The 25851-nt window shown below is 49.6% G+C and overlaps 3 protein-coding genes across 3 annotated transcripts; 2 read left to right on the forward strand and 1 right to left on the reverse strand.

Annotated features, from left to right (window-relative positions):
* Window positions 1-1338: 1338 nt before the first annotated feature.
* NUDC (nuclear distribution C, dynein complex regulator) lies at window positions 1339-12091 on the reverse strand. The gene is made up of 9 exons (XM_090058131.1): window positions 11938-12091; window positions 9635-9712; window positions 6916-7119; window positions 6437-6523; window positions 5937-6050; window positions 5316-5510; window positions 4827-4910; window positions 4119-4237; window positions 1339-2791 (listed from the first exon to the last, which is right to left on the reverse strand). Exons 1-9 carry the CDS (start codon window positions 12031-12033, stop codon window positions 2740-2742), a joined length of 1029 nt encoding a protein of 342 aa, XP_089914257.1. The 5' UTR covers window positions 12034-12091; the 3' UTR covers window positions 1339-2739.
* Window positions 12092-13677: 1586 nt separating this feature from the next.
* Window positions 13678-16559, forward strand: NR0B2 (nuclear receptor subfamily 0 group B member 2). Its single transcript, XM_090057310.1, has 2 exons — window positions 13678-14732; window positions 15458-16559. Exons 1-2 carry the CDS (start codon window positions 14213-14215, stop codon window positions 15736-15738), a joined length of 801 nt encoding a protein of 266 aa, XP_089913436.1. The 5' UTR covers window positions 13678-14212; the 3' UTR covers window positions 15739-16559.
* Window positions 16560-18237: 1678 nt separating this feature from the next.
* On the forward strand, window positions 18238-25610 carry GPATCH3 (G-patch domain containing 3). The gene is made up of 7 exons (XM_090058312.1): window positions 18238-18610; window positions 19982-20430; window positions 21973-22147; window positions 22438-22497; window positions 23135-23253; window positions 23667-23794; window positions 24745-25610. The coding sequence occupies exons 1-7, from the start codon at window positions 18277-18279 to the stop codon at window positions 24956-24958; spliced, it is 1479 nt and encodes a 492-aa protein (XP_089914438.1). The 5' UTR covers window positions 18238-18276; the 3' UTR covers window positions 24959-25610.
* Window positions 25611-25851: the final 241 nt, after the last annotated feature.

A 25851-nucleotide genomic window follows, 5' to 3' on the forward strand; every position in this document is an offset into this window, starting at 1 on the left:
TACTTGCTCATTAGGAGGGGCTAGATGCTAATCCCAGGGCAAACACATGGGCCTACCTTGCATTTTACACCTGCCAGTGTTCCAGGTCAAGAGACAGATCCAGGCAAGTGCAGAGGGGCCTGCCCTTCAGTGACTCCTGCCTCCCTGAACTGCAGTTCAGAATAGGGACAAGCCTCAAGGCATGAAGAGCTGGCAAGCAGACCTGGCTTACTTGCCTCTCATACTGAAGCATGGCTGAGGCAAGCCTGGCATAAATAGGCACTTTGGGAGCTCCAGTACAAGGCAAGGAAAAGTTGTCTTAGATCAGCTATGCAGCTTGTAGGGGCAGGGTAGAGAAGAAAGGCTTATATGCACTCAAGATGTCTGGCTTGGTTGATGTATACTCCTCCACATCATTTTTTGCTAAGATCTGCCATGTAGCACCTCACTAAGCAGTAATAGGACTGAAATACGGCAGGGCAGGAAGATGCAGTTATAGCCCCTACATAAGGGTTCAGGTCAGTGTAGGCAGAGACTTTAAAATAGCGCTACAGATGAAGGCGTCTGACAATGGGACAGTACAACAGCCCTTTGGGTAGCTTACCAGCCTGGCTCCACATTTCCTGTTCCAAGACCCATGCTGCTGCGGGAGCTGACTGGCCTTGGGTCAGTGCAGCTTGGCCCACTCTGTCTCCTGCTACTATACAGTGGAAACAAAGAGCCCAGGCACATTGACAGTGGACTTTAGCACTTTGTCCACCCAGTTCCTTGGCTGATGCCAGAAGGCAGCTCTCCACCCCCACATAGAGGAAAGTTACAGGTGTGAAACATGTTCTACTCCAAAACTCACAGCTTGCAATGGTTATGAGCGGCTCCATTCACAGCTGCATAAAGTGGGTGGTATGGAAAGCTGCCTCAAGCTGCTTCCTTGGTGGATCAGCATAGAGGAGGCCTGTGGCAAGGGTGATACTTAGTGCAGTCTCACAGGCCCCTACTCACAGAGAATGGCCCCACACAGGGAGGGTGGGGAGTCCTCTGACCACATCATTTTCAAGGTGCCAGGATCTATGCACTTCAGTACAGGCCACCCAGAAGTGGTTGCTCTCGTGCTTAGGCTGATTTCACTTCCCTCCCAGGTGTTTAGGACCCACCATCCTGTCCAGAACCAGCTGGCCTAGGCACAGTTAGAGAATCCTGGACCCAATCAGTAAAATCTTTGGTTTTAATTCTGGTTTTCACTTCCTTTGACTATAGCAGCATCAGCCCAGGTCCTTGGCCCAACTTATCCCAAGAGCTACCGCCGATAACATGGCTGCCTGCCCCAGTGCCCAGGAAACAAACATACATCCACAACACACATCTGTCACCTTTTTCCTTTATGTTACAGCTGCAGTTTTAACAGGTTTGAACATGCAGAATACACCTCACTCTAGTCAGCAGGGAGACAGTGCAGGGGCACTCACTGGTCAGTCACCTCTCAGAGAAAGACTCTTGGAAAATGCTGACTTCAGGTGGGTGGCAGATCAGGCTTCCCTGAAGAATGCCAGCGCAAGGGGCTCCGTCCTGCCTCCCTAGGAACTGGAAACCCTCAGTGTTCCCCTTCCACAACACAGGGGAATCCCAGCACACTCTTCAGTCTCATCAGGGTCCCAGCTCTAAGTGAGGGTCAGCTTGTCTCACTTTCACCAACGGCAGCCAGCAAGGTGAGAGACAGCCAGTCTTTGTCTGCAAGTCAGCCAGCAAACCAACCCATCTCATGCATGACTGCACCAGAGCCTGCCACAGGTAAGAGGTTATGGAGCCAGGGTTAACCTTCTCCCCACACAATTTTGAGCACCAATGCAATGGTTATGATGGGACAGTGACATACAGCTTTACTGGTTTGGATCCAGGGGACTGGGAAGGAGAAAACTTCTATACTGGGGAAACAAGTTTTTAAGCCAATAATGTTTGCCTCCACTAAGGACCAAGGGTGAAAGCAGTCTGTGAGGTGGCTGGCTTCCCTCATGGCAAGGAGATGAAAAATGAGAGCAGTGGCCAACTATAAGTTAGCAAGCCTTTCCATGAGGAAACAGGCCAGCCCAGCAGGAATAGTTAAGGGACTTAGCTAGTAGGAACAATGGTGTATCACTAGAGACCAGACCAACAGCTGACTCAAGAACTGACAACCTCTGGCTCAGCAAACCTCTCAAAATACAGTTGGGGGAGTGCTACCGTGTCAGGTAAGAAGTCCAGAGGTGCTTTGAAGTCATCTGTACCTGATTGTTTTGAATAATATACAGCAATAGGCACATTGAGGGAGGGGAAGCAGCAGCAGCAGGAGTTTGTTCAGACGTGCTGTGACTCCATATTTTCAAAGCCATAACTCAAATGGTGTTAGTCAGGAGAGTGGAATAGTAGCCCAAAGAGCCAGATGAGAGCTGAGCAACCTCTCCCTCCCCCAGGAAGATGTTCTAGCACATCTTACTCTGACTCTGCTGTACTTCCCGCCCCCCGCCCCCCAGCACAACAAGGTCCCTCCCTAACTGGGTAACATGCTCTCATAGACTAAGCAACTGCTAGACACTGGTACTTCACACTAAGCCTTGCATTTTGCTGGAGAGATGACGAGTGAGGAGATGACACTCATGAAGCTGTTTCCACAGCAAGCTGGGTTGGGGAGAGGGTGGGGGAGAAGAGGGGTGGGGAGTGTTTATTGACCCAAGGCATCCTGCCCCCACTCAGTGGATTGGCTGAAGGAAAAGGAGAAAGAAGAGGAGCTCAGTTGAATTTAGCTTTTGAGAAGTCCATTTCTGGGTGTTGTTCCATGAACCTGCAGGAGCAAAAGGAAAGGCAAGTCATGAACAGGGCAGTACACGTGCAATGGGACACTGTGGACTGACTATAGAAAGCTCAATGTTACCTAGGCATTGTCCCATCAATGTCTGTGCACAACCAACCCCTGGGTTCAGTGTTAGTCCCATTATTCACATGGCAGGGGTGTCCAATAAAGGAGATAGTGATGCCTTACTACTTTCAGTGTCCTTGGGCCTCCCTTTCGCTAGCGTGTGGGTCTCATTATCCATTCTGACTTGCGCAGGAAAACTCCAGATGCAACATTATCCTCTTTCCTTCAATCCTCTGTCAGTAACACGTATTACCACACTATCAAGGCTAACAGGTGTAAACAACTAGCAGTTATTAATTATCAAACGTGCCCTTGGTAACTATTACCTCCAGGACAGACACGTAGCAGCTGGAATATTGACTGTAGGACGTAGGGGAGGTTATGATCTATGCTTAGATCATAACTGCATTCTTGCATGGTACTAAGGTGGTCAGGGACACCTCTGCTGCTGTGATGGTCAGAGAAACACCACTCTGTCAGGCCAAACCAACTGCTCTTCTGGCAAACTAGGTGACTCTGCTTGCCGAGAATGCACGCTGTGTCCCCACAGCAGGCTTTCAACTTGAACGAGCTCCTGCAGCCCTGACCTAGAACAAAGCTGGAAACCACTCTACCAACAATGGCTGAACCTGTGGAAATAAGCCCAGGAAAGAGAACCTATAGGGGATGACCCTACTACACTAATCCTTGTTTCACCCTGGAGGCAAAAAGCAGTTATGGTCATACAAGGGGAAAGCTGCATGACCCATAGTTACCCCACTGCCAGGCCCAGCAGCTGTGATGTTCACCCTACATGGCCTTGGAGTTCTGTGAGTAATTTTCCTGCCAAGGTGCAGTTACGCTAAACAGAGCTATAAAGACATAAAAGAGCTATTGGCTTGGAGACAACTAAGACTGTGGGAAGGGAGGAGGAGAGATTATCTGGGCTACTGGATAGAGGGAGATTAAGGAACCATTGAGATCATATTAAAGTTCATTGGAGATGGAGCCTCCAGCCCCGACGCCACTGACTTCATCTTGCCCCCTGGACTTGAAACCAACCTTAGGTCAAGGCTGTCCCCAGAATAATTGAGTAGAATTTTCTACTGCTGTTTCTTGTTAACCTAAGTCTAGTGTCAGTGATTCAGCCTTCCACAGTGAGTGTCAGAAAAATCTCAGGTCGTGTCAATCATTCCTCTCCCTCCTATGTATGCAATAATGCGCAAGGTGTTTGAGGATGGGAGTACTCTCAAAAGGGACTGGCTCTACATACTTTTTCAGTATGTCCTGCTTCTTCTGTTCATCCGATGTTGGGAGCCCCATAGACTTCTGTCGTTGGTCATACATCATCTTCTCTACCATGCTGCGAGTTTCACTGTCCAGGTCTGATAACTAAAACCAAGACAATTCTGTTATAAAGGAAAACACCAATCCCCTTGATCTTCATGCGTAACTGCAGGTTACAGTGGATTACACTGCAGTAAAACTTTTAGGAGAATGCAGATCCTTTAAAAGCAGGACAACAAGCAAACTGCAGATATGCTATTATGAAAGCTAACCTTAATTCCACTGCAGTAGTTCTGTTCCATTCAGATTGCATGGTGGCCTCATACATTACATTTCTAATGCCATCTTCTTTAAAGTAGCCAAAGCAATTGCATACTTTTGAATTCTTCTGCTTGTAGTACAGCAACCCCCAACCCCCAGTCACATACTATATACAGTCTCAAAACATTCAGCCGCACCAACACACAGAAGAACGGTTTCCCAAGGATTCAGGGTGAGTCTGTGTCCCTCTTTGCATTCTCCCAGGAGAACACTCAGTGGATACAGTGCATATAGCCTTTATAGCTAGTGATGTGCCTACAGTGATACAAGTTGAGACCAAGTCATAAGAACAAAGATGCACACCTTTTTCTCAAGTCTCACGCACATGTGCGCCTTGATCAGCAAAGGTCAAAGAGGACAGATGCAGTTTTACCTTTGAGTTCTCTGGGTTGATTTTCTTGGTGTTAATTTCTGGATCCGTGGAGACAAGCTTATTCCACCATTCCATCTTATTGATCTGAAGGCAAGAGAATGCAGTAAAGAACACATACAAATACAACTGTTTCTCTGAATATGCTCATATACAGAGAAGCAAGTCTCTCTAGAAGAACCCTAGTGTTTTGACAATGGCCCCAAGAAAGCCTAGATAGGCGACTTCCCCATTCCCAACCACTGTGAGTTAGCAGCAACTAGCAGCAATTTCCACTGCTGGCAAGGCTGCAAGCAGCAGGGTCTAACCATGACTTATACTATCAACAGAAGGGATACAAAAAGGATACCAACATCAACAGAACCTGCTAGCAGGCACCACATACGTTTCCGTGGACCCCAGCTCTGGTAGGTTTATGTTGGGCCTTCATCATCACTGGACCTGATGTAGTCACTACAACCTAAATCCCAAGTCCTTTTCACCCTGATGTACCTTCTCCAGGTGCACAGTGACTGTTTTCCCATCTTCAATCAGCCAAGAGCTCTCCTCCACCTTCACTTCATTGTAGAGGTCTCCATCAATTACAGGGGGGTGACCTTTCAAGCCCAGTTTCAGATGCCGTCTTTGGATGTCCACAATCACATCTTTCCCCTTCAGCCGGAAGTTCACCTTGAATGGGACTGCCAGCTGGGCAAGAGAAAGCCAGGTGTGAGGAGGGGGCTTCTCCCTCTGTGCTGCTGCTTTAAGACAATCTACCCCACTAGAGGCACATGAGGTAAGAGAGGCGCCTTGTGGGAGTGAAAAGGTGAAGGCAGAAATTTGTCAACATGGTGCCCAACATGCTTGAAGACGACGTCACAGTAGAGGCATAACATTTCACCAAAATCCTATCTTAGAAAATAAAGAAAGGTAGAGGCAAGGCTGGCAAAAAGCTCTTGCTTAACTATCATGTCCTCACTGTGCCATGGGCGTGCTACAGCTGGACACAGTTATTAACTGCTCTCTGGGCTAGCTGCCTTGCCGTTGAGCAATAACTTCACAATTCATAGTGGTATCTGCCCTCAGGTATCCAGGTTACAGTTCCTCATAGCCCCAAGTGGAAGCAGCACTTACATCCATCTCAGAAAGGGTCTGTGTCCACCTGTAGTTTGGAAGGTCAGCCCCATTCCCAGAGTTTGGTTTCATTTTCCCTTTATCCTTCTCATCTTCTTCCTCTTCCTCCGACTCCTGATCAGAAAATTTCAGCATCAGCAAAGAGGTTCCTGAGCCTGCCTATACCTTCCACTACTATCATCCCTTTACATTCACACAGGGGTCAGTACCGCATTTGCTGGCCCACGCGCTTCCTAGAGATCCAGCCTCAAATGTGAAAGCAGAAGTTTCCATTACACCAGGTTTAAACATTCCTGGATGCCTCTTGCACTGTGCCAAGCAGACAGGGAGTGCAGATGGCAGTCAGTAAGGATCTCCAACACCCGCTCTTACAACAAAAGCAACGGAGCGACCCCTTGGATGGCACACCTCACCCAGGCCACCTCAATGCTGGTCAGGCTCTGACCCACCTCCTTTCCCCCACCACCCAGCATAGGGATGAGTCTCTGTGGATACATTACCCGTTTGCTAGAATCTGGAGAGTCTGTTTCATGCTCAGAGGGTTTTGTAGAGACATTGTTATTCTCTTCTTCTTTTCTCTCTTTTTTCTATTTAAAATAAGAAAGATACCACCCCCACCCCAAAGAATGACTGGTCAGCTGATGAGGTCTGTGGCACTAAGTGCTGTTTAGAATTGCAGCACTAGGTGGCCCCATTTCCTTCTCGAGATAAAGTAGCAGGGTTGTACATGACTCAGAGCCACGTGAAACTAGAGCTAAAGGGTTTCCAGCCCTCAGTGTACTTTGTAAAATGAAAGCCCTAGCATTCAAAAGGCTCATTCCCCTCCCTGTCCCCCTGATATCTGTATAAGAACAAAGCTTCTGACAGAATGATAACAGTCATTTCTCATAGGGCTGCACGTAGCCAACTGAGCAGACTCTAGCCCCAGATAAGCTCTCTTACAATACAGATGGCAACCCACACATGCTACAGCTGTCACCTGGTCGAGTTCCAGTTGCAACCTTTCTGCCTCCTCCTCTGTAAGCTCTTTGATTTTTGGCTCGTTGGCTTCCTGCTTTGCTTCTCTGGCAAGTTTCGCAGCCCGTTCTGCCTTCTCACGACGTTCAACTTCCTGTTGGGCTTTTTTCTCCTTCTGCTCCTTCTGCGCCAGCTTGTTGTGGTGGTTGAAAGTATCTGTGATAAGCTGAAAACAAAGACCCCCTCAGGGACTGCTGACTTTTAAAGAGGCACCCAAATGGGGGCTGGTGATAATCAGCTCCCACCCACCCAGCTGCATGGCAGATACCTGTTCCTCAGCAGTACTGATGTGAAACTATTGCCTTCCTTCCCCCCTCCCCCACAGTATTTGATAGAATATTTGAGAAAACTCAGTGTCCAAGGCTTACTCCCTGACCAGTCTTACTTATGCAGAGCACACTACCCAGTCCAGGAAGTAAGGACTCCTGTGGTGCACACACTCACACCAGGGCAAAATGAATGCAAAACCCTATGATAGACCAGACAGAATACAACCGCTGCAGTTCACAGATGGACGTGGCAGGGTGATGCTCAGGACCCAGGTCTGGGCCAGAAATTCATTGTAGCATCTTAAACTATTCATGTGGTCTCTGTGCCTCACTCCTCTGCAGAAGGAGGACAACACGACCCTAACTCATCAGGGGACTCATAAGGCTTTGATAACTGCCAGACTTGTCAAGTCCTTTGACAACTCTAGATGGAAGAAGTCATGCAAGTGAAACATGCTTTCATGAACTGGATGTAGACACAAGCCAGGTACATTAAGGAAGGCCATGTCAGCCTGAACTTTCCCCATGTGTTACAGAATGGACTGAACACACATTCTCTAAATCCCCCGCCATAATTTCTAGGAGAGGCAGCTGAAAAATATCACTGAGGAATAAATTCATATATAATCTCTCCAAGCAATCTCAAGTCTCTTGTATTCCAAGGACTTAGGTACAGCTGTGAAAGGCAGAACATCAAAGTCTACAATGTAAAGGACTGTAGCATCCAGAGGCAGAGCTGAGTAAACAGGCAAGAGGCCAACCTGGAGCAATAACCCAGCTATTGATAATACCACAGGTACCATGCAAGACAGCACGTAGTGAAACTCAGTCTTCCTACAGGCATGAAGGTAATACTTCCACAGGAAGGAGACTATCCAGGGTCAGGAGCCAGATCAGAGGGAAAAGAAGATCTCTTATGCCAAGGAGTAAGATATTAATTCAAAGAAGTTCCAGGGACATGATAAGCCCCTTTCAGGATGAACTATCCCAGAGCAGCTTACATAATCAAACCCCCAGCTACTTACAGCACTGACTGCAGACTGCAAGGATGAAGAAGAGATTACGAAGCCTTTGCCTACAAACACGGGAGAACAACCAAGTCTCCAAAGAGCCATAAAAATACCAGGCAGGTCCATCATGTTGGCAGGAGAATGGAAGGGGATAGGAGTCCTTCTACAATCTTTCCCCAATCTCAAAAGGTAGTTCAGCCTGGTGGTTTCCCTCCTGCTAGATTGAATTAAATGTTTCAGGCCCAAGGGGCTGTGTTAAGAGTTACAAAGGGGAAGGAGGGGGGAGTGGGAGAGAATAAATGGCTTCTTCAAGCTCTAGCTGGGGGACTGTGTTGACAGAGACACAATCAGCAAGGGCTTGTATTCAGTGTCCTTTCTTCAGAGGTTCACAAAACACTTTACAAAAAACAGTACCTGGAGAATTCTAGTCCAATTACAGAGGGGGCACTGGGGCAGGGAGCCACTCCCTCTTATGTAGTGCACAGAAGCCAGGAATCCTGACAGTCAGTCCCTGCCTCTAGCCAATTCCTTAAAGCTCCTCTTGCTTATGATCTGGAGTGCCAGTCAGCAGAAGCTCTAAATACAGTGCTAATCATCATCACACACTGATTCTACACATATATGCCTGTTCCTGTGAGATGGAGGAAGATTTGTCCCTAAAAAAAAAAAACCTCTTGCAGCTCTTTTACAGATTTCACTCATATTCACCCTAGCACTGTGTTGGGGTTTCCCCTCCCCACCTCCCCCCCTTTGCAGGTTAGGCAGCAGGTATATTCTACGCAGCACCAGTAATTGTAATCTTTTCCTCTATATATGACACGGCAGCATTTCCTAAGCTATGTTCTGAAGCCACCCACTGGTGAGGCTGTAAAGTATCAAGTGTGTATCACATGCTACTAGCTTTTCCTCATTTTGACCAGCTCCAGTGCCCCAACACATTTAGATTGTATCAGTCCTGCACTCAGAGGTACAGGGGCAGCTGCATGGGCAAGGAGACGGACTTTGCGCTTTTCTAAGATGAACAAATAAGTTAAACTAGGGTTATCGATCCCACAGTGTCTGTCACCGTTAAGTCAGTGTGTCTGGCAGGCTTGCTTTTCAAACAACCCTTTGGCCACAGTGTGACAAAAACCTTCACCATTGATATTATTCAACAAGCAAACAAGCTCAGCCATGGACAAGGGCAGCTCACTCCTACCTTGTTTCACTGGTATATTTCTGCAGCATCACAAACATTAGGCACAGTCTGAAGATACCACATGGTACCAGGAAGAAAGCACTTTGTGGCACAAAGGTCAGATGTCTGCCAGAGGCAGGAAGCATCTTGATGTGAACAGCTGGCCCGCGCATATAAAAATAAAACATAAGGGTTTGTGAGGGGGAAGGATTTTTTGTTTTTTACCTTCTCTGCCACTCCATCTTCTCCACCTGTGAAGAAATCTGTTTTCCGTCTCAGGAAACTGAAGAACGTGTTAACAAGCTGGAAAAAGAAAAACACAAGACAGGTAACTTTAAGAGACCTGAATTAAAGAGTCTGAACTGCAAAAGAAAGCCTACAAGGAAAAGGAGCAAATCTAGATCTTAGCAGTATTGCGATGAGCAAGTTTTCATTCAGCAGGTAGCCGAGAGAACAACTTCTCACTTCCTTGTTCTACTTCCAAGCAGCTGATCTAGCAGAATCTTTACATGGTCACTCCAAAATTTGGTGGAGCATTTTTGGCCTTTTCATCTAATTACTTTTCACAGGAAGTCCACAGAAACAGAGAGAAGTAGCAGCTTGAACACGGCACAACTGAAGAACGGCATTGCATACTGATCCAGAGATATGGGATGTGAAGAAAAAGAACCACTTTTATCAGTTGGCTCTGACAGATTATATTAGATTAGACATGGTGCTCACCAAGATTGTCTCTGCCCACACCTCAGCTGGAAGCAGTGCAATGCTGGTATAAATACTTTTGCTATTAGTTTCCATAGCCAATGTGCGCAGAAACTCATTCCCAAGAACCACAATGACTTAGCCTTCCTATACCTTATCCTCCTAGGTTGCTTGAAGCACTGTGTACCAGTCACCACAGCAACCGTTTGATTGGGAGGATCAGCAGCAAAGAAACCCCTTCTATAGGAGCCAGGGAAATTGCATTTTTATTTCAACACAGTTTAATTGCACCACAGCTACAGTCAGAGCACGGACAGGGCTCAGGGATCCGAGTGGCAAACGAGCCACCCGCAACACTGCTACTCAGCCAGCAAGCTTTTCATCCATCAGCCTGGATTTTACCTGAACTGCAGCATGAGGCAAGACCCTCGCCTTTCTTAGATAGCTGTCCAGCCCCCAAATGCCAATGGCGCCACGTTAATAATTAACGTAACAACCCATTTAACAACCCATCTCTGCTTTCCCAGCGCAACCACAGATGCCTCCTTTAAGCGCAAGGAGTTAAATGGAGGAAAACATTTGCAATGTTCAGGGATGCACTAACCGCTGGCAAACACTGGAAGGGCAGTCGGCACAGCACTGTCATGAATGTTCAGTGCTTCTAAAAGGACCCAGGAAGATGGGGTCCAAGCTGCTTAAGGACTCTGGATCTTTAAGAAGAGCAAGCTTCTACCACACTCTTCATGGACAAATCCCATGGCACTTTGCAAAGGTTGATGCCTTTGTCCCCGTTTCACAGACAAGAACATTAGGGCACCCCTTCTTATGTTCATGTGCTTTACTCTGATGTCCTGGTGAAAACAGTCAGCTTCATGAAGAACTTTTTTAGACTCCGGACCAGCAAACCACGGACCGGAAGCAACTGGCATACTGAGGAGCGACAGCAAACCCTTTATTAGACTCAGTCTAAAAAGAGGATTGGCTGCCGGTCCACAGTACGCTGGTCACTTCCGGACTTCCAGTCCAGCAGCCAGCCCTCCTGTGGACTGGCAGTCGACCCTCTGCGACCTGGAGGTTGGGAACCTCTGCTTTACTCACTTGACCGGAGCATGAGTCAGTGCTTTATACTTCTGAGAGAACCCATTAAAACGACATGTTTGGCAGCAGAGGGGTTGAGACTGCGTTACTCGAATGCCTGTAAAAGTAGCTGGCAGTACAGCTAGCCATCTGCTGGCGAGTCAATGAGCAGCTGGCAAAACCATTGGCTGACGAGTCCCCTCAGGAGAATGCCAGCGCTTGTACCAGGATGGGTGCAAAGCTGGACCATCCTCAGACAGAACAAGGAACAATGGGCTTGAGCTGCAGCAGGGAAGTTGAGGTTAAATATTGGGGGAAATGCTCTCATGAGGAGCATGGCGAAGCACTAGAACAATTTACCCATCAAGGTGGTGGACTCTCCATCTTTGGGGGGTTTTAAGATGTGGGTAGACCAAGCCTCAGCTGGGATACCGTAGCTGGGGCTGGTCCTGCTGGGAGTATGGGGTTCGGACTAGATGCGACCCCCCAAGCTCCTTTCCACCCCCATAGTCTACAAAATCTACGGAAAAATTCAATGTCCACGTGCTGAACCGTCCTGCCAGATTCAGCACAGGAGTGGACACGTTCTTGGCGGAAAGGGACATCAGGCGCCATCGAGCCCCGAAGCGAGGGGCACGGCCTAGACCTGAAACACTGGAGGCTGCAAGAGGAAGAGAAAGAGGAAGACCCCCGCCCCCGTGTGTGGGGCCGGGGTCCCAGGCAGCGCCCCCCCGGCCGGCCGACGCTACCTCCCGCACGCCGCCCTGGTGCTGCTGCGCCATGGCCAGGAGCATGCCATCAAAGCGGTCCTCCTGCTCCGCCGCCTCCTCCGCGCTCAGCCCCATGGCGACCCGCAACCGCTGCCCGCAACCCCTCGCCCGGAACCGGAAACGGGCACCCCCCCACCAATCCTCGTGCCGTATTCCTCCCCCCTCGTTGATTGGCTGCCGCCGCGTCCAATTCGCGGGCGGGGGGAGGGCGCTTACCGCGGCACAGGCGCGCGGCGTCGGTTGCTATGGAGAGCGGCTTCGTCTCGCGCCTTCCAGAAACCTCTGCGGCTTCCGCGTGGCCCGGGGGGTTATAGGGCAGGGGTCGTGGGGCCATCGCTGGGTTAGGCCTTTAAAGGGATGGTTCGAAGGATTCGTGGGGGAAGGGGGTGACACGAGTGTTGGGGTCATAACCTTGCCTTGAGGTCAAAGGTCACAGAGGGAGAGGTCATCCCCAGCAGAGGCCATAGCTTCCCCTTAAGGGCAAAGGTCACAGAGATGGAAGAGGCCGTCCGTAGCAGGGCTCATAGCCTTGCCTTGAGGTCATCCGTAGCATAAGTCAGAGCCTCACCTTAAGATCAAAGGTCACAGAGCAGGGAGAGGTGATCCCTAGCAGAGGTCACAGCCTTGCCTTGAGGTCAAAGGTCACAGAGGGAGAGGTCATCCCTAGCAATGCAGGGTTGTGGGGAGGGGAAGGCCCCCCCCAGTTGTGTGTTTTGTGCCCGTTTTCTCCTGTTTCGTTGCTCTCCCGTCTGGGCGGCTCTGTGGTGCGAGAAGACGGTGCGGGATAGATCAGGCAGGGGCCAATGCAGCGCAACGCAAACGCCGGGGCCCTGAGGAGCGAGGCTTCCCGACAAGAGAAGGCTGAAGCAGGAATCAATGGCAGCTTCAAACGCCCGAAGGGCAACGCACGGAGAGGGCGGAGACAGGCTGTAGGGAGCAGGACTGGGAGCCACGGCCTTAAGCTGAAGCAGAGGAAATTTAGCTTGGATATGACCTCCCGAGGTCCCTTCTCGTCCAGCCCCCTGCTCAAAGCAGGACCAGCCCCAACTACGTCATTCCAGCCAAGGCTTTGAGGTCTTAAAAACCTCCAAGGATGGAGACTCCCACACCACTCTGGGGAGCCTGTTCTAGTGCTTCACTACCCTCATACTGAAAGCGTTATTCCTAATCTCTAACCTCAAACTTTCTTTGCTGGAACATGAGCCTGTTGCTCCTTGTCCTGTCATCTGCCCCCACTGAGACCAGCCCAGCTCCATCCCCTTTGCAGCCCCCCTGCAGGGAGTTGAAGGCTGCTATTCAGTCCCCCTTGGTCTTCTCTTCTCTTGGCTAACTCCAATCCCTGAGCCTCTCCTCACGAGTCAGGTGCCCCATGGTGCCAAGCCTGTTTGTTCTGAGGGCTGTGGATATGGCCCAGACTTGGTCCCCCCCCCACCGTGTTTCAAGAGAAGGGAAGGAAGAAGCACTCTCAAAATGTTGGTTTAATTAAATCTGATTCTTAAACCCTCCTGTATTTTTCTGACACAAGGTACCCCAGGTCCCAGCCTTGATCCGAGTACCAGATGCCCTCAGTTCATTGGGTTTCTTTTCATTATCTGTAACAACAGCAGCCTGCTGTCAACAAGGTTAGACAAACAACCTGCTGATAACATGACTTCCAGGTTGCTCTTTCCAAGGCCAGAGCCTACAGGTTGTTTGCCACTGGGCTCCTGCTCCAGACAAGTGCTGTGTGTGCATGTGCACGCTCCTTGGCAATGACATCTGTCATATAGTACTGCCTGATTACACATCGGGGCCTTGGTACCATGGTACAGGCTGGGTTAACGACATTGTTTATCCTGTTTGGACAACTCAGATAAGCCAGCTGCCCAGCCTGCCATTCTGTCCCCATCCTCCTGGCCCTGGCTGGCACTTTCATTGAGAAAACACTTCTTGATGCCACGTGAAGAACTTGCTTCCCCAGCCAATCAGGCTAGAGTCAACTTGTTTTTTAATGAATGCTGCTTTGTCAAAGAGAGGTCAAGGGTGGAAGGGGGTGTTCCACTCACCGCCAGTGCCTTATAAGTACCACTGAGCATAGCAGCCAAAGGGTTGAGGCAGCTGAGCTCAGGGGAAGAGGCTGCAGTCAGAGAGCTTTGACAGGCACAGGAGTTTGCAGTTGTGCTTACAGATTCTTCCTGTCAAGCGCACCCAGATCACCTTCTCTTTCAGAGTCAGCAGGATCTGCTTGGTGGGCTTAGCTCTGAATAGAGACAGCATGGAAGTGGACTATGAGAGATGCCAGTGCCACAGCAAAGAGAACCGGAATGCTATCCTCTATACCCTCCTGAGTCAAAACCTGAACCACAGTCATAGGCCATCCCAGCAGCGCTGCCGGTGCCAGAAGCATCGCACTGTCTGCCTCCAGACACCCCAGGTCACCTGCCAGGCGGCCTCTGATGTCCTGGTGAAAACAGTCAGCTTCATGAAGAACCTGCCCTCCTTCCAGCTGCTGCCCCGGGAGGACCAGCTCCTCCTGCTGGACAGTTGCTGGGCTCCTCTCTTCATTCTGGGATTGGTTCAAGAGATGGTGACATTTGACGTGATGGAGACCCCAGCCCCCAGCATGCTCAAGAACATTCTCCTCAATGGCCAGAGCAAGAGGCAGGAGCTTGAGAGGACACAACCCACCCTAGCTGGGGTGCAGCGGCTGCAGTGCTGCTTGAACACGTTCTGGAGCCTGGACCTCAGCCCTAAGGAGTATGCCTACCTGAAAGGAGCCATTCTTTTCAACCCTGGTGAGTGCTCTCAGCAGGGACAGAGGGTACTACACAAAGAATCTGGCCTGGGATGCTTCAAAGCACACGCACACAAGTGTGTATACGTGTGGGGGGGTGTACACGTAAGCAATGGGGAGGATTATCTTAATGTCATTAATCCATAATGTTAACATTTCACACTTCATTCCAGTAGCTCAAAGGTAGGAAGAGTAGCCCCATTTTACAGACAGGGAGACCGAGGGTCAGACTGTTGTAGAGGCTAATTTCAGAGGTGCTAAGCATCCTTAATTCCCACTAACTACTGGAAATCAGTCCCTTGCCATATGCTTTGGGGAAATATTTTGAATAAGACCTTAGACAGTAAAGATCCCAGGGCAAAATTTGGAAAGCTGGAGTTGGCCCTAGTTTCACCGGTCAGTATTTCTCTTCCATGGTTATGCTGCACAGTAGTAAAGAGCTCCTTCCACCACAGAAGTGGTTGCATCGCAGTGGTGCTGCCTTGCATGGTTTATGAAGTACTTTAGGGTCTCTGTGCTATAGATGTTTAAGGTGTGTGTGTTTCTGTCTGTTCACATGCGTGTGCTCAGTAGAAAGAAATTAAGCTTGATTGCAGCAGCAAGAATATGCCAAAATATTCCAGAGAGGTAGTCAAGTGCCAGTGAGTGGGATTGAGATTGGTGCTTAGGCTGGGAAGCAGGGCCCGTAATTCACATTTCAATTGTTCCTCCTTTCTCTCTCCCTAGACGTCCCAGGTTTAAGGGCCTCCTTGTACATAGAGAGTCTCCAGCGGGAAGCACAGAGAGCGCTGCAGGAAGTTGTAGGATCACTCCACCCAGAGGACCAGGGCCGCTTTGCCCGCATCTTGCTGATGGCCTCCACCCTGAAATCCATTTCTCCTGCCCTCATCACAGACCTCTTCTTCCGCCCCATCATTGGCAACACAGACATTGTTGAGCTGATCACAGAAATGCTGTATGAAATAACTGCCAAGCGGTCAGCTCTTTCATCACGTGTGGCACCCTGAGTGCTGCGTTTTGCATGTGCTTTCACAGGCATCTCCTGCTCACCGAGCGAGTAAAGTTAATCCGGGATTGGGACTTAGCGGAAAAAAATTGGACATTACCAAGAGCTGGCCTGGCATGTGTATTCCACTCAGAATCTGATCACAGATTCCTCAGCTAAGGCATAAAATCATTTCCTAACTTATCTGTCATTCAGCAGATGTTTACATCGGGCCTTGCTCCTGGTACGACATCAAACTCAGACTGCCAAGCTGTTTCTAAAAGTGCATGTGCATGGGAAGATAATGGTTCTGCTTCACGCTCCTGTAACTTGAAAACAGCTTGGCCAAAGCCCTTCAAACTTGCCAGGCAAAATCATTCTCTGAGCTGATACTTTCCATGGCAAATATTCAGGTCAAAAAGCATCAGTGGGAGAAAGGAGGGAATTGAAATTAAGGCTTCTAACCAGAGGAGGAGGTGACGGGAAGTTACAGCTTTAAAGAACGTGGTTCCTAGATGTGCTTTCCACCCCCAGCAGTTCATCACCTCAGTGGGAGCGGGGAGCACCGCAGGAAATGACCCTGCAGTACAGAATGGGTCAGATCAGAGCACAAGCCAGGATTTCCCTCCATGAGTCAGGGGGAAATCCTGGTCTCACTGAACTGAATGGGACTTGAACAGAACCAGGCTTCTCCTCCTCCATTCCAGATGCTGACCTAGAGAGAGAAAACAGGCTTTGGACTGAGCTCAGATGTCAGTATTTGTGAGTGAGTGGTCTTCTGTCATTTGTTCATAAGTGGCAGTAAATTATTAGTTTTTTAATAAAATGATTTATGTTTTGGAACATGGTGGCGGCTGTTTTGAGGCACACATTTGCTCTATTGTGTTTGATGTGAGATTACAACAGCCTGCCACTCAACAAATCGCTCAAAAGAAATCCAGAGGGGACAAGGCACAGTCTTCCTCAGAGACCCCTGCCCAATGCAATTTGTTTTGTCATTTTAAAGAAGGTGCACTACAGAATGAATCTTGCATCCAAACACTGCTGGGGAAGGATGTCTGATTAACAGCCTTGCAAACTAAAGTCCAGTTATACGGACAAGAACAGCACAGGTGCAATATCATAACCTTTCCCTACCGTGCGGCCCTTCATTGTCTCATTTCCCCTCAAAAGGCATTTGGCACAAACACTTCACACGCACTTAGGGGGTGGATTATGACAGTCGAGGTCTCTCCCAAGCTTATGATTCCGTATTGCCCACTTACTGATATGCAAGTGAGAGGCTCTAACGGGCAAATTAAAGGATGGAGCTGCCTGTATACTTTTTACTCTGCTCTTAGTAGTTTTATGGCTGCGTTTCTCTGCTCTGCCGTCTAAAACTGTAGAACTTAGCCCCCCCTAATTTCCCCTTGCTTCTGTAGGCTCAGCAGGTCAAACACGAAACTGACAGGTAACGACAGGGCAGCACGGGTACACGTCTCCAGCTCCAGTACACGTCTAAGCTGCCAGGGTGTGTGCAGCTGGAGTTGGAAGACTGCCTGTGTTGCAACACCAACACATTAGACACACCTTGATGTTTAACTCCAAGCTACCAGGGATGAGGGGACGATGCAGCCTGTGACCTTCTGGCTGGAATGACCTAGGTGGGGCTGGCCCTGCTTGGAGTAGCAGGTTGAACCAGATGTGACTTCCTGAGGTCTCTTTCACCCCAAATTTTTTATGATTCTCTCTGCTACAGTTGCCACTGCTCTGGCTACTGGGTTAGCTGTGCTGGTGGCACAGTGAGAACCAGGTCACCAGGGGCTGCAGGCATTATAGGGCACATCTACATGTGCACTTTAATGCATATTAGCCTACCTTAATGAGCGTGAAAGCACCACAAAAAAAGTGCTCTTTAGCCAATGTGCATTACAATAGGCTCATGCCCATTTTCTTAGTACGTCACAACAGAGGTACTATATTTAATGTGTTACCTAAAGCACATTAATGAACATGTAGATGCGCCCAGACTAATTGTGCAAGTGAGGAAGTGATGCCTGCTCCAGTCACGGCACAGGGCAATGGCGCTGTCTGGTTACTGACCTGTGGATCACAGATCCAGGTGCCTCAGTGCTTCTCGGTGTCAAATTTAGGCTTCAGCTACTTAAGTAGTAAACAGTTTAGGGCCTCACAATATGAGGGGCCTGTAAATAAGGAGGGAAAAAAGGACACTGTCGTTCTAATTTGACAAATATATACGTAAATATGACTCCACTTGGCTTGAGTTCATACATTTGTGCAGCAATAATAATTTCATTTTAAAATTTAATGAAAATCCATTTTCGTGGATTATTTTGATCGTAGGGGGCGTAGTTTAGAGCCTCAGCATGTCATAATCCGGCACTGCGGCAGCTCGACCCCGAAACCCCGGTCCCCGCGCTCCCCCACCACCAGCCACGTGCGCCCTGGGCATAACATCATCCCCTCGCGCCGAACCCCACCCACGGCACCTCACTGCTCGCGTCATCTCCCGCAACCGCCCGAACTCTCGCGAGATGCCCGCCCACGTGATGGGGACAAGATGGCGGCGCCCTGCGCTGAGGAGCCTGCTCAGTACTGCCTGGTGAGCCGTGTTCCGGCCGCGCTCCGTTCCTCGCAGCTCCGCGCCTACTTCAGCCAGTTCCTGGAGGCCGGCGGCTTCCTCTGCTTCCACTACCGGCACCGGCCCGAGCGCGGCGCCCCCGCGGGGCAAGGCCCGGCGCCGCCGCCCACCTGCTGCTGCCTGGTGGCCGTACAGCCCGGCCAGGCCGCTCGCCTGGTGCGCATGTACTCGGGTCGGCGCTGGCTGGGCCCCCGTGGCGAGGCGCTGCCCGGCCGCTGCCTCATCCGCAGGGTCCGAGTTGCTCCGGATGCAGGTGAGGGGGTGGGGTGGGGAGGCTGCTCTCCCACTTCTGCCCCGCGGACGTTAACCCCCTGGCGCAGAAGCTGCTGCGGTCCCCCCTGCTTCCCTGTGGCAGGCTGGGGCATGAGGTCGGCACTGCGGCAGGTTACCTTCTGGAGAGTTTTGGCGGTGGGTTTGGCTGGGGTGGCTTGGACAGGGCTGATCCTCCCTTGGGTGGGGGTCCCTCCCAGCCCCACTTCTCTACAAGCCTGTGACATAAAGGGAGACTGCAGGTTGGCCCCTGCAGAAATCCTTCATTCTCATATAGCTATCACTCTGCTCTTTTCTCTGACTGATGGTGAAGATCCAGCGGGCTTCAAACAGTTGCCATAGCCAAGGAGAGGTGGAAGTATGCAGAGAGGTCCTGATTCGTGTACCTGATCTGCATCTATAGCCTCATTAGCAGGGACAGAAATGGACAAGAGAAGGTTCTTACAGAAAGCAGCTGTCTGGCGAGCAGCCCTTTGTTTGTTTGGTTTGTTTTTTTTTATGGAGGAAAAATCTAAAGCAGGGGTCTCCAACCTTTTTAAGTAGGGGAGATCACCTTTGGCATTTAAAAGCAACCCGAGATCTACTGTGTACCCCTGCTGCCACGTGCCCAGTAGGTAAATTTGCGGGGGGGGGGGGGGAGATCAAAGCAGAGGAAGAAAAAAACTTGGGGGGCTCACCTCCCCCATCAAATAAGTCCCACCCAGCTGGGACCCCACTCAACTTACCCCTGCTTCTGCCTCTGGCACTGACCATGGGGGCCTCAATCTAGCCCCCTTGCCTTCTCTTCCCCCACTGACTGACCTGGGCTAGGGTATGCATGTGCATGCACGTAGGCACTCAGCCCCCCCCACCCCAGCCTCACATCGACTCCAAGAGGCTCCAAGATCTACCGGTGGATTGAGATCCACTGGTTGGTAACCACTAAACTAAAGTTCTGACCTGGAAATGAAAAGAATGATGTAAAGTGGAGTTCTGACTACAGTTACCCCATGTTATTGGCCCGAGCATTTCCTGCTCAATGAATGCTTTGTGGTGTGACACTTGGGTTATCGTGCAAATAGAAAGGCTTTTATTTTTCAGTTGTTTTGCCTGATGGGTGAATCTATCTGATGATGCATTTTTGCCTTGCATGATGGGTACTTGAAGGTTTGAAACAAATGTCTGAGAGAGAAGTAAAATTGCAACCATTGAGAACTTCTAACAGAACAGAGCACCCTGTGTTGCATGACCTCATATCTCCCAGGTTTTTAAAGCCATGTCATAGGCATCCTTCTCCAATCTAATTATCTGAGTTAAACCCTTGTGTTTACCTAACGCATGGCAGTATCTTAACCTGCTGTCTGTTTCTCCTCAGACTTGGACACATTCACCTACAAAACTAAAAAGGAACTTCACAGTAAAACCCAGAGCGAAACTTTCACCCAGACTGATTTAAAGTGGCTGCCTGAGCTGAACCCTCCTGCATTCATGCCCCAGGGCAATGTGGGAACCCCTTTGAGCATCTTCCTGGAGCTGATCAGGGCCTGCAGGCTGCCACCCCGAGTTATCAAGAAATTGCAGCTGAACTTCCCCAAAACAGGCTCCTCTCGTCGCTATGGGAATGTGCCCTTTAAATACCAGGACACCAAGACTGTTGCACAAGAGCTAGTCTATACAGCTGCAGGTGATGAGATCACAGAGGAAAGTGAGCCTGTGATAAGTTCTGGGGTGTCAGATCAAGCACATGATGATGATGATGATGATGATGATGACAACGACAACATTGGGGAAAAATCAGGAAAGGAAGAGTCTCACTCAGACAATGTAAGTAGATTTCTCCTATCAAATTGCTGGCTTAGTCAGGCCTATGAACAACAGGGGAAGAGCCCTGCTGCTTTCTGGGGAGTTTGTCTGAAGGGATATTCAGTACTGGGTAGATTTACTCGATTTAAACCATATGCCTGTTCCACTTTTGCTACAGCGTAAAGCCAGTTTAAACCCACTCTAAGCTGCATCATGCGTGAGAACATTCATCCTCTAATACTGTGCCCTCATTTGTACTTGGAACTCTAGCTGGGGACTTCTAGTGGTATTTTTACCTTGATTTTAGGTAATGGTGGATTTGACATCAAATTTCAAGATGGGTTTTCCAAGCCACAGCATACTTGCTGTGTTGTGCTTGGGGGGCTGGAGCTCTGAAAGGCGCACATGTGCAAAGAGACTGGCCTGGGGAAAGCCAGCCTGGCTCTGCTGCCATTACAGAAGAGGTGTGAGCACTGAAGTATTTGGAAAATGAAATGTGAAACCAGTCAAATGTCACCTCAGCTACAAGGCAAACCTTGTACTATGTGTCACTGAACTGACCTTCCTTTCAGGAGCACCAGAGTCTCTGATTTGGTCTGGCTGTTGTCACTGCATTACATGGATGGAAAGTTGCTTTTTGTTTGTGGAATTGATAACATCTGCTTAAAGGATCAGCCTCATGAGAATTAATGAGCTTCCATTCTTAACTCTGTGCAGGATGTGGCTGCCTCTTTTGAGAAGGATCCTTATGTATTTGTGGACTCCTGCTGTTTAAAAGCATTTGAGAGGGTGCATGTGGTTAAGTGTTTAAGCTCCCACACAGCATAAGCTGACTTTAAAGTCTCATTTAGGCTGTGGACAGAGGTAATTTTAAAACCCTTTGAAAGCAGATGGGAGACTTGCCACTCAGGAGTCTGCATCAGATGCAACTGTTCCATCTGTCTGCTCTTGGGCATATGTAAGTGGGGATAAGCAGCCCTACCTCTAAACATCATGGAAATCCTAGAGAAGTAGGGCTGGAAGGGACCTGCAGAGGTCATCTAGTCCAACCCACTGCCTGAGGCAGGATCAGCCCTATACAAGCCATCCTGTATAATCCATAATCTAAACTTCTGTAAGACTACCATCAACCCTGACACAATACAAGACATAACAGCCTGCCACAGGGAAAGCAGGGGGACCACAGCAGACTGTCCTGCTTCTATAAAAGGTTGTTAATTAAAAGGCAAATCTCTACCTCCGCTCCCAAGTCCATACCAGTCTGACCAAGGGGTAAAATTCCTTCTTGACCCTAGATATGATGATTGGTCTGGCCTTGAGTGGAGGGGTAAGACCCACTTAACCAGGACCCTCTCTAGTCCTGAGGAAGAAATTTAAGGTTATAACAGTCAAGCTTCACTTACTGGTCTGCTTCTGTAGTGGAATAATTGGAATGACACTGCTAAAAGCCATTGTAGGAGGATACCCATGTCACTTTGAAGTGCAATGCCTTTGGTTGGGTATGAGGGAGAGGATGGAGTGATAGCCCAGGCCAGGATCTCTGTTGTCCCTGTTCCTTTGCAGGATGACGACCGGTGCGAGGAGTGGGAGCGGCACGAAGCACTGCATGAGGATGTGACCAAGCAGGAACGTGCAGAGGAGCGGCTCTACGAAGAGGAGATTGAGCTGAAGTGGGAAAAGGGGGGCTCGGGGCTGGTCTTCTACACCGATGCCCAGTACTGGCAGGAAGAGAGAGGAGGTGAGGCCAATCGTATATCTGCTTCTCACTGAAGAGTTGGGATGGCTGTGAGCTAGTGGCTGAACACCCAGCTTGGCAGGCCCCTCCCAGTTCATCTGACAGCTATATGTATGTTGGCTTGCAAGATCTGTAGTATTCTATTTCCCTCCATTGCTGGAGAAGAGAAGTTATGTTGTAGTTGGAGGGATGAGAGCTGGGGGTGGGGCCGGCTTTTGCTCCTGCCTGAATGTTGTTCCTGTGACGGGCTCTTCTTCAAGTCACCTGACAGACCAATGCTTCTTTCTTGCCAGACTTTGATGAGCAGACTGCAGATGACTGGGACGTAGACATGAGCATCTACTATGATCAAGGTAACTGAGCTGAAATATGCTGCAAGGTAGAGGTGGCTCTTGGCAGGTCTGGTGGGGGTCTTCCAGTTAATCTGAGATGGGCTCTAAGGCTGAGAGAGTCAGAACTGCTTCTTCCCTAGCTTCTATAAGAAAATGAGGGATCTGAGTATCAAGCAGTGTTTGGAGCTACAGCAAGCTCAGGTGGGCTGGGACCTTGAAACATAAGTCTGTAGCAAGGCCATAGTTTGACAAGAGGAAAGAGTATCAAGTATGTTAAATCTACCAAGGACTCTCATTGTGCCACTTCCTATAACAGTCCAGATGCCTTGGCTCGTGGTAGATATGAATCCAATAAGCCACAACTAAAGCAAAGGGCTGGCTTGTCATGCATGTGCTCCTATAAGACCCTGACCCTGATCCTTCCCAAAGATTAACACCCTGTGGTGCTCTTTTATGCAAATTGGGGTCCTCTCCAAGCATAAACTCTTTGGATTTAAGACCTTTTGAAAGATGTAGCAAAACAGCTGGAACAGCATTTCTCTGGTCCGGTGAAAGTTTCTGCCCTGCTGCATCCTCTAGGAAACATGCTGGCAATATTGTGGCTTTCTCTTTGCAGCTCTGCTCTGAGGGCCTTGTGTTTTTGGTTTTTTTTCCGCAGATGGAGGTGATAAAGATGCTCAGGACTTGATGCGGATGCGGCTTGAGCAGAGGCTGCGGGATGGCTTGGATGAGTCAATTGCAGGGCAACGGATTGGGACCTTTGAGAAGTATACCAAGGTGAGACTGAAAGTCTCTTGCTACTCTGTGGCTGTGCAGGAGACCAATGAAGGTGGGGTGGTGAGAGCTTGAGGCTGGAGAACTTGGGCAAAGTGATCAACCCAACTAATCCAGGAGAACACTAGCCCCTGTCAGGGCTATGGGAGCTATACAGATGGGTTTGACCATGGACAACAGAGGCTTAGAGCTCTGTGTAATGGCTGGAAACCAACTTGGTCTGGGCCTGGCTCTTCCTGTTCCTGTGACATGCAAACAGCCTGCACTGGCATGTCTGTAGATCCTGAACAAGAGGCTCTGCCTAAAGCTGTGTGCCCTGAGGTAGGGTCACAAACCCTGGGGGAGTTTCTCCAGTTGATTATCTGGCTTGTTCTCTCTAGAATCACTAAGAGTTAATGAAAGGGTTTTACTTCCAGGGGATTGGCCGGAAGGTGCTAGAGAGGCAGGGCTGGATGGAGGGCCAGGGCCTGGGCAGCAGCACCTCAGGAATGGCAGAAGCGCTGGACAATGAGGGTCAGAATCCCAGGTGCAAGAGAGGATTGGGGTAAGTGCAGTAACCTGGTTCCCCCTCCCCCAGCTCTCACAGCCAGGACGCTCTCGCACCTCCTGTACCCCATGGGGCAAACACTCATAGGTGAGTGGTGGCTTACATCAAGGGCTTGAGGCAAGCATGAACTGGAAGGAATCCCAGGGGCTTTGAGGCAATGTGGTCCCTCTTAGCAGGGCCCCTGCATGTACTGTGAATACATCCTGAGCACCTGAATGGAGAACTAACTGCTCTACCCTTCTGGCTGAGAGGTGCAGCATTTGCTGTTGGCCCTTGTTCTCTGGCAGCTCTTGGTCAAGAAGCGAGTTGGCTGTAGTGCCCCGGTGAAGCCTAAACTATCCTGGGGCTTCTTGCTTTGGAAACTTGTTGCTGCCACATGGGGGAGTGGGCAGAGCTGAAAGCTTTTAAGAAGCACTGGGTCTGAGAGAACGCAGCTTGTGTGACAGCCTCCTTAGACTGTGACCCAAGTGCTGTCCCTAGTCCTAATGGTGGCAGGCAGGTTTATCAGTTCAAGTCCCCTAGACCCACGTGCTGCCCGCCGCCCCCCCCCACCAATGCAGTATTACTGCTGACATCCACAGTCTTTAATGATACTGCTTAGTGGGCTGGCTGCAACCCACAGGCCATAGGTTGCCAGCCTCTGCTCTAAACCTATGACCTCTGCCCTGGTCACCAAGAAGGAAGACACCCCACTGGCTGTGTGCGGACCTAGAGGGTCAGCTCAGGCTCGGCCTGAAGCTTCTCTGCCCCTCCAACACATGAATGCTTTGCAAACATGCCCACTTTGCAGGCTGTTTAAAGGTGGTGGCTCAGTCCAAGGTAGGGGAGATAGAATCACTTGCCAGTCCACAGCAGCCAGGATTTGGACAAGAATGCACATTCCCAGGCTCAGCTCTGGTCTTAAGGAACGTTAACATCAGTGGAATTATCTGTCTGCTTCTGCACAGGTACCATGGGGAGAAACTGCAGACTTTCAGCAAGGCAAAGAAACCTCGCCCAGACAGCCACATCCTCATTTCAACAGTGTATGATGAGCCACAGCCCCAGGACACCTGGGGCGAGCTATTCAGATGCCAGCCACCCACTGCCATGAAGTACAGACAGGATATGGCATTTGTGCGAGAGATGCACAGTGCTCAGAAGAGCCCTGGTGCCTCCTGAGAGCAACCGCAGAACAGAGACTTTGAGACTCCATCCCTGTAGCAATAACAACCTTTTGTACCTGGACACCAGCTTCTGCCTGGTCTGAATCAAAGAAAACTACTAGACTTTTTTAACAGAAATGTGTGTCTGTGCATGCATGAAAAGTCCCCTGGTTCCACATGGGCAAGTATTCCTGTTACCCAGCTGAGCTCTGTGACCCTTTCTGTTCAGCCCATGGTTGTTTCTGACTTGTGCCTTTGCATCAGCGTTCAGGACTGCTGTGTGGAGCAGCCAGTGGGCTTGTTAAGGTTCCTGTAGTGAGATGGAAGTACACAAAGGACCTGAACCCAAGTCTTTAGTCACAAGCTGATTATTTTTCTTTTGATATCCAGCTGCTGTGAGTGGGGCTATGCTTATTTATTTAATTTTCCCTTATTTCAGTGCCCTTTCTAGAGTCAAACATCACTTTAGAGCATAAGAGTTGCCATTTACTGGGTTGGGCCATCCATCTACCTTGCCCAGTTTTCTGTGCCATGCAGAGCAGAGGCTGGAAGGGAGAGTGACCTGGGTCTGACCAGGATTATTCCTTCTGTTCCTCCTCTCTTGCAGCCTTCAGCATTTAAGGTCTACAAAGTTCTGATTCTGTGTGATGGGAGGAGTTGGTCTGTACTCCCCGGCCCTGGGTATTGCTGTGCTCTAAATAAATAGGTTTATCAAAAACTAGTTGCTGCCACCTTCCTCTCTCTGGCTTCAAATACCTGCCTGCCTGTGACCTCAAGTTGCAGTGTATTCTCTACCCAGAGCCTCTTTCAGCTTGGTGCTGTATGGGAGCTGGTGAGACCCTGCCAAGGCTGGATCGGGGTCAGGCAGGTACTTGAAGCGCTGAGTAGGAGGCAGAGCCAGGGGATGGT

Source organism: Crocodylus siamensis, chromosome 7 (genome assembly GCF_052110815.1).
Source record: "Crocodylus siamensis isolate JL-2025a chromosome 7, ASM5211081v1, whole genome shotgun sequence".
In the NCBI taxonomy this organism is placed as follows: domain Eukaryota; kingdom Metazoa; phylum Chordata; order Crocodylia; family Crocodylidae; genus Crocodylus; species Crocodylus siamensis.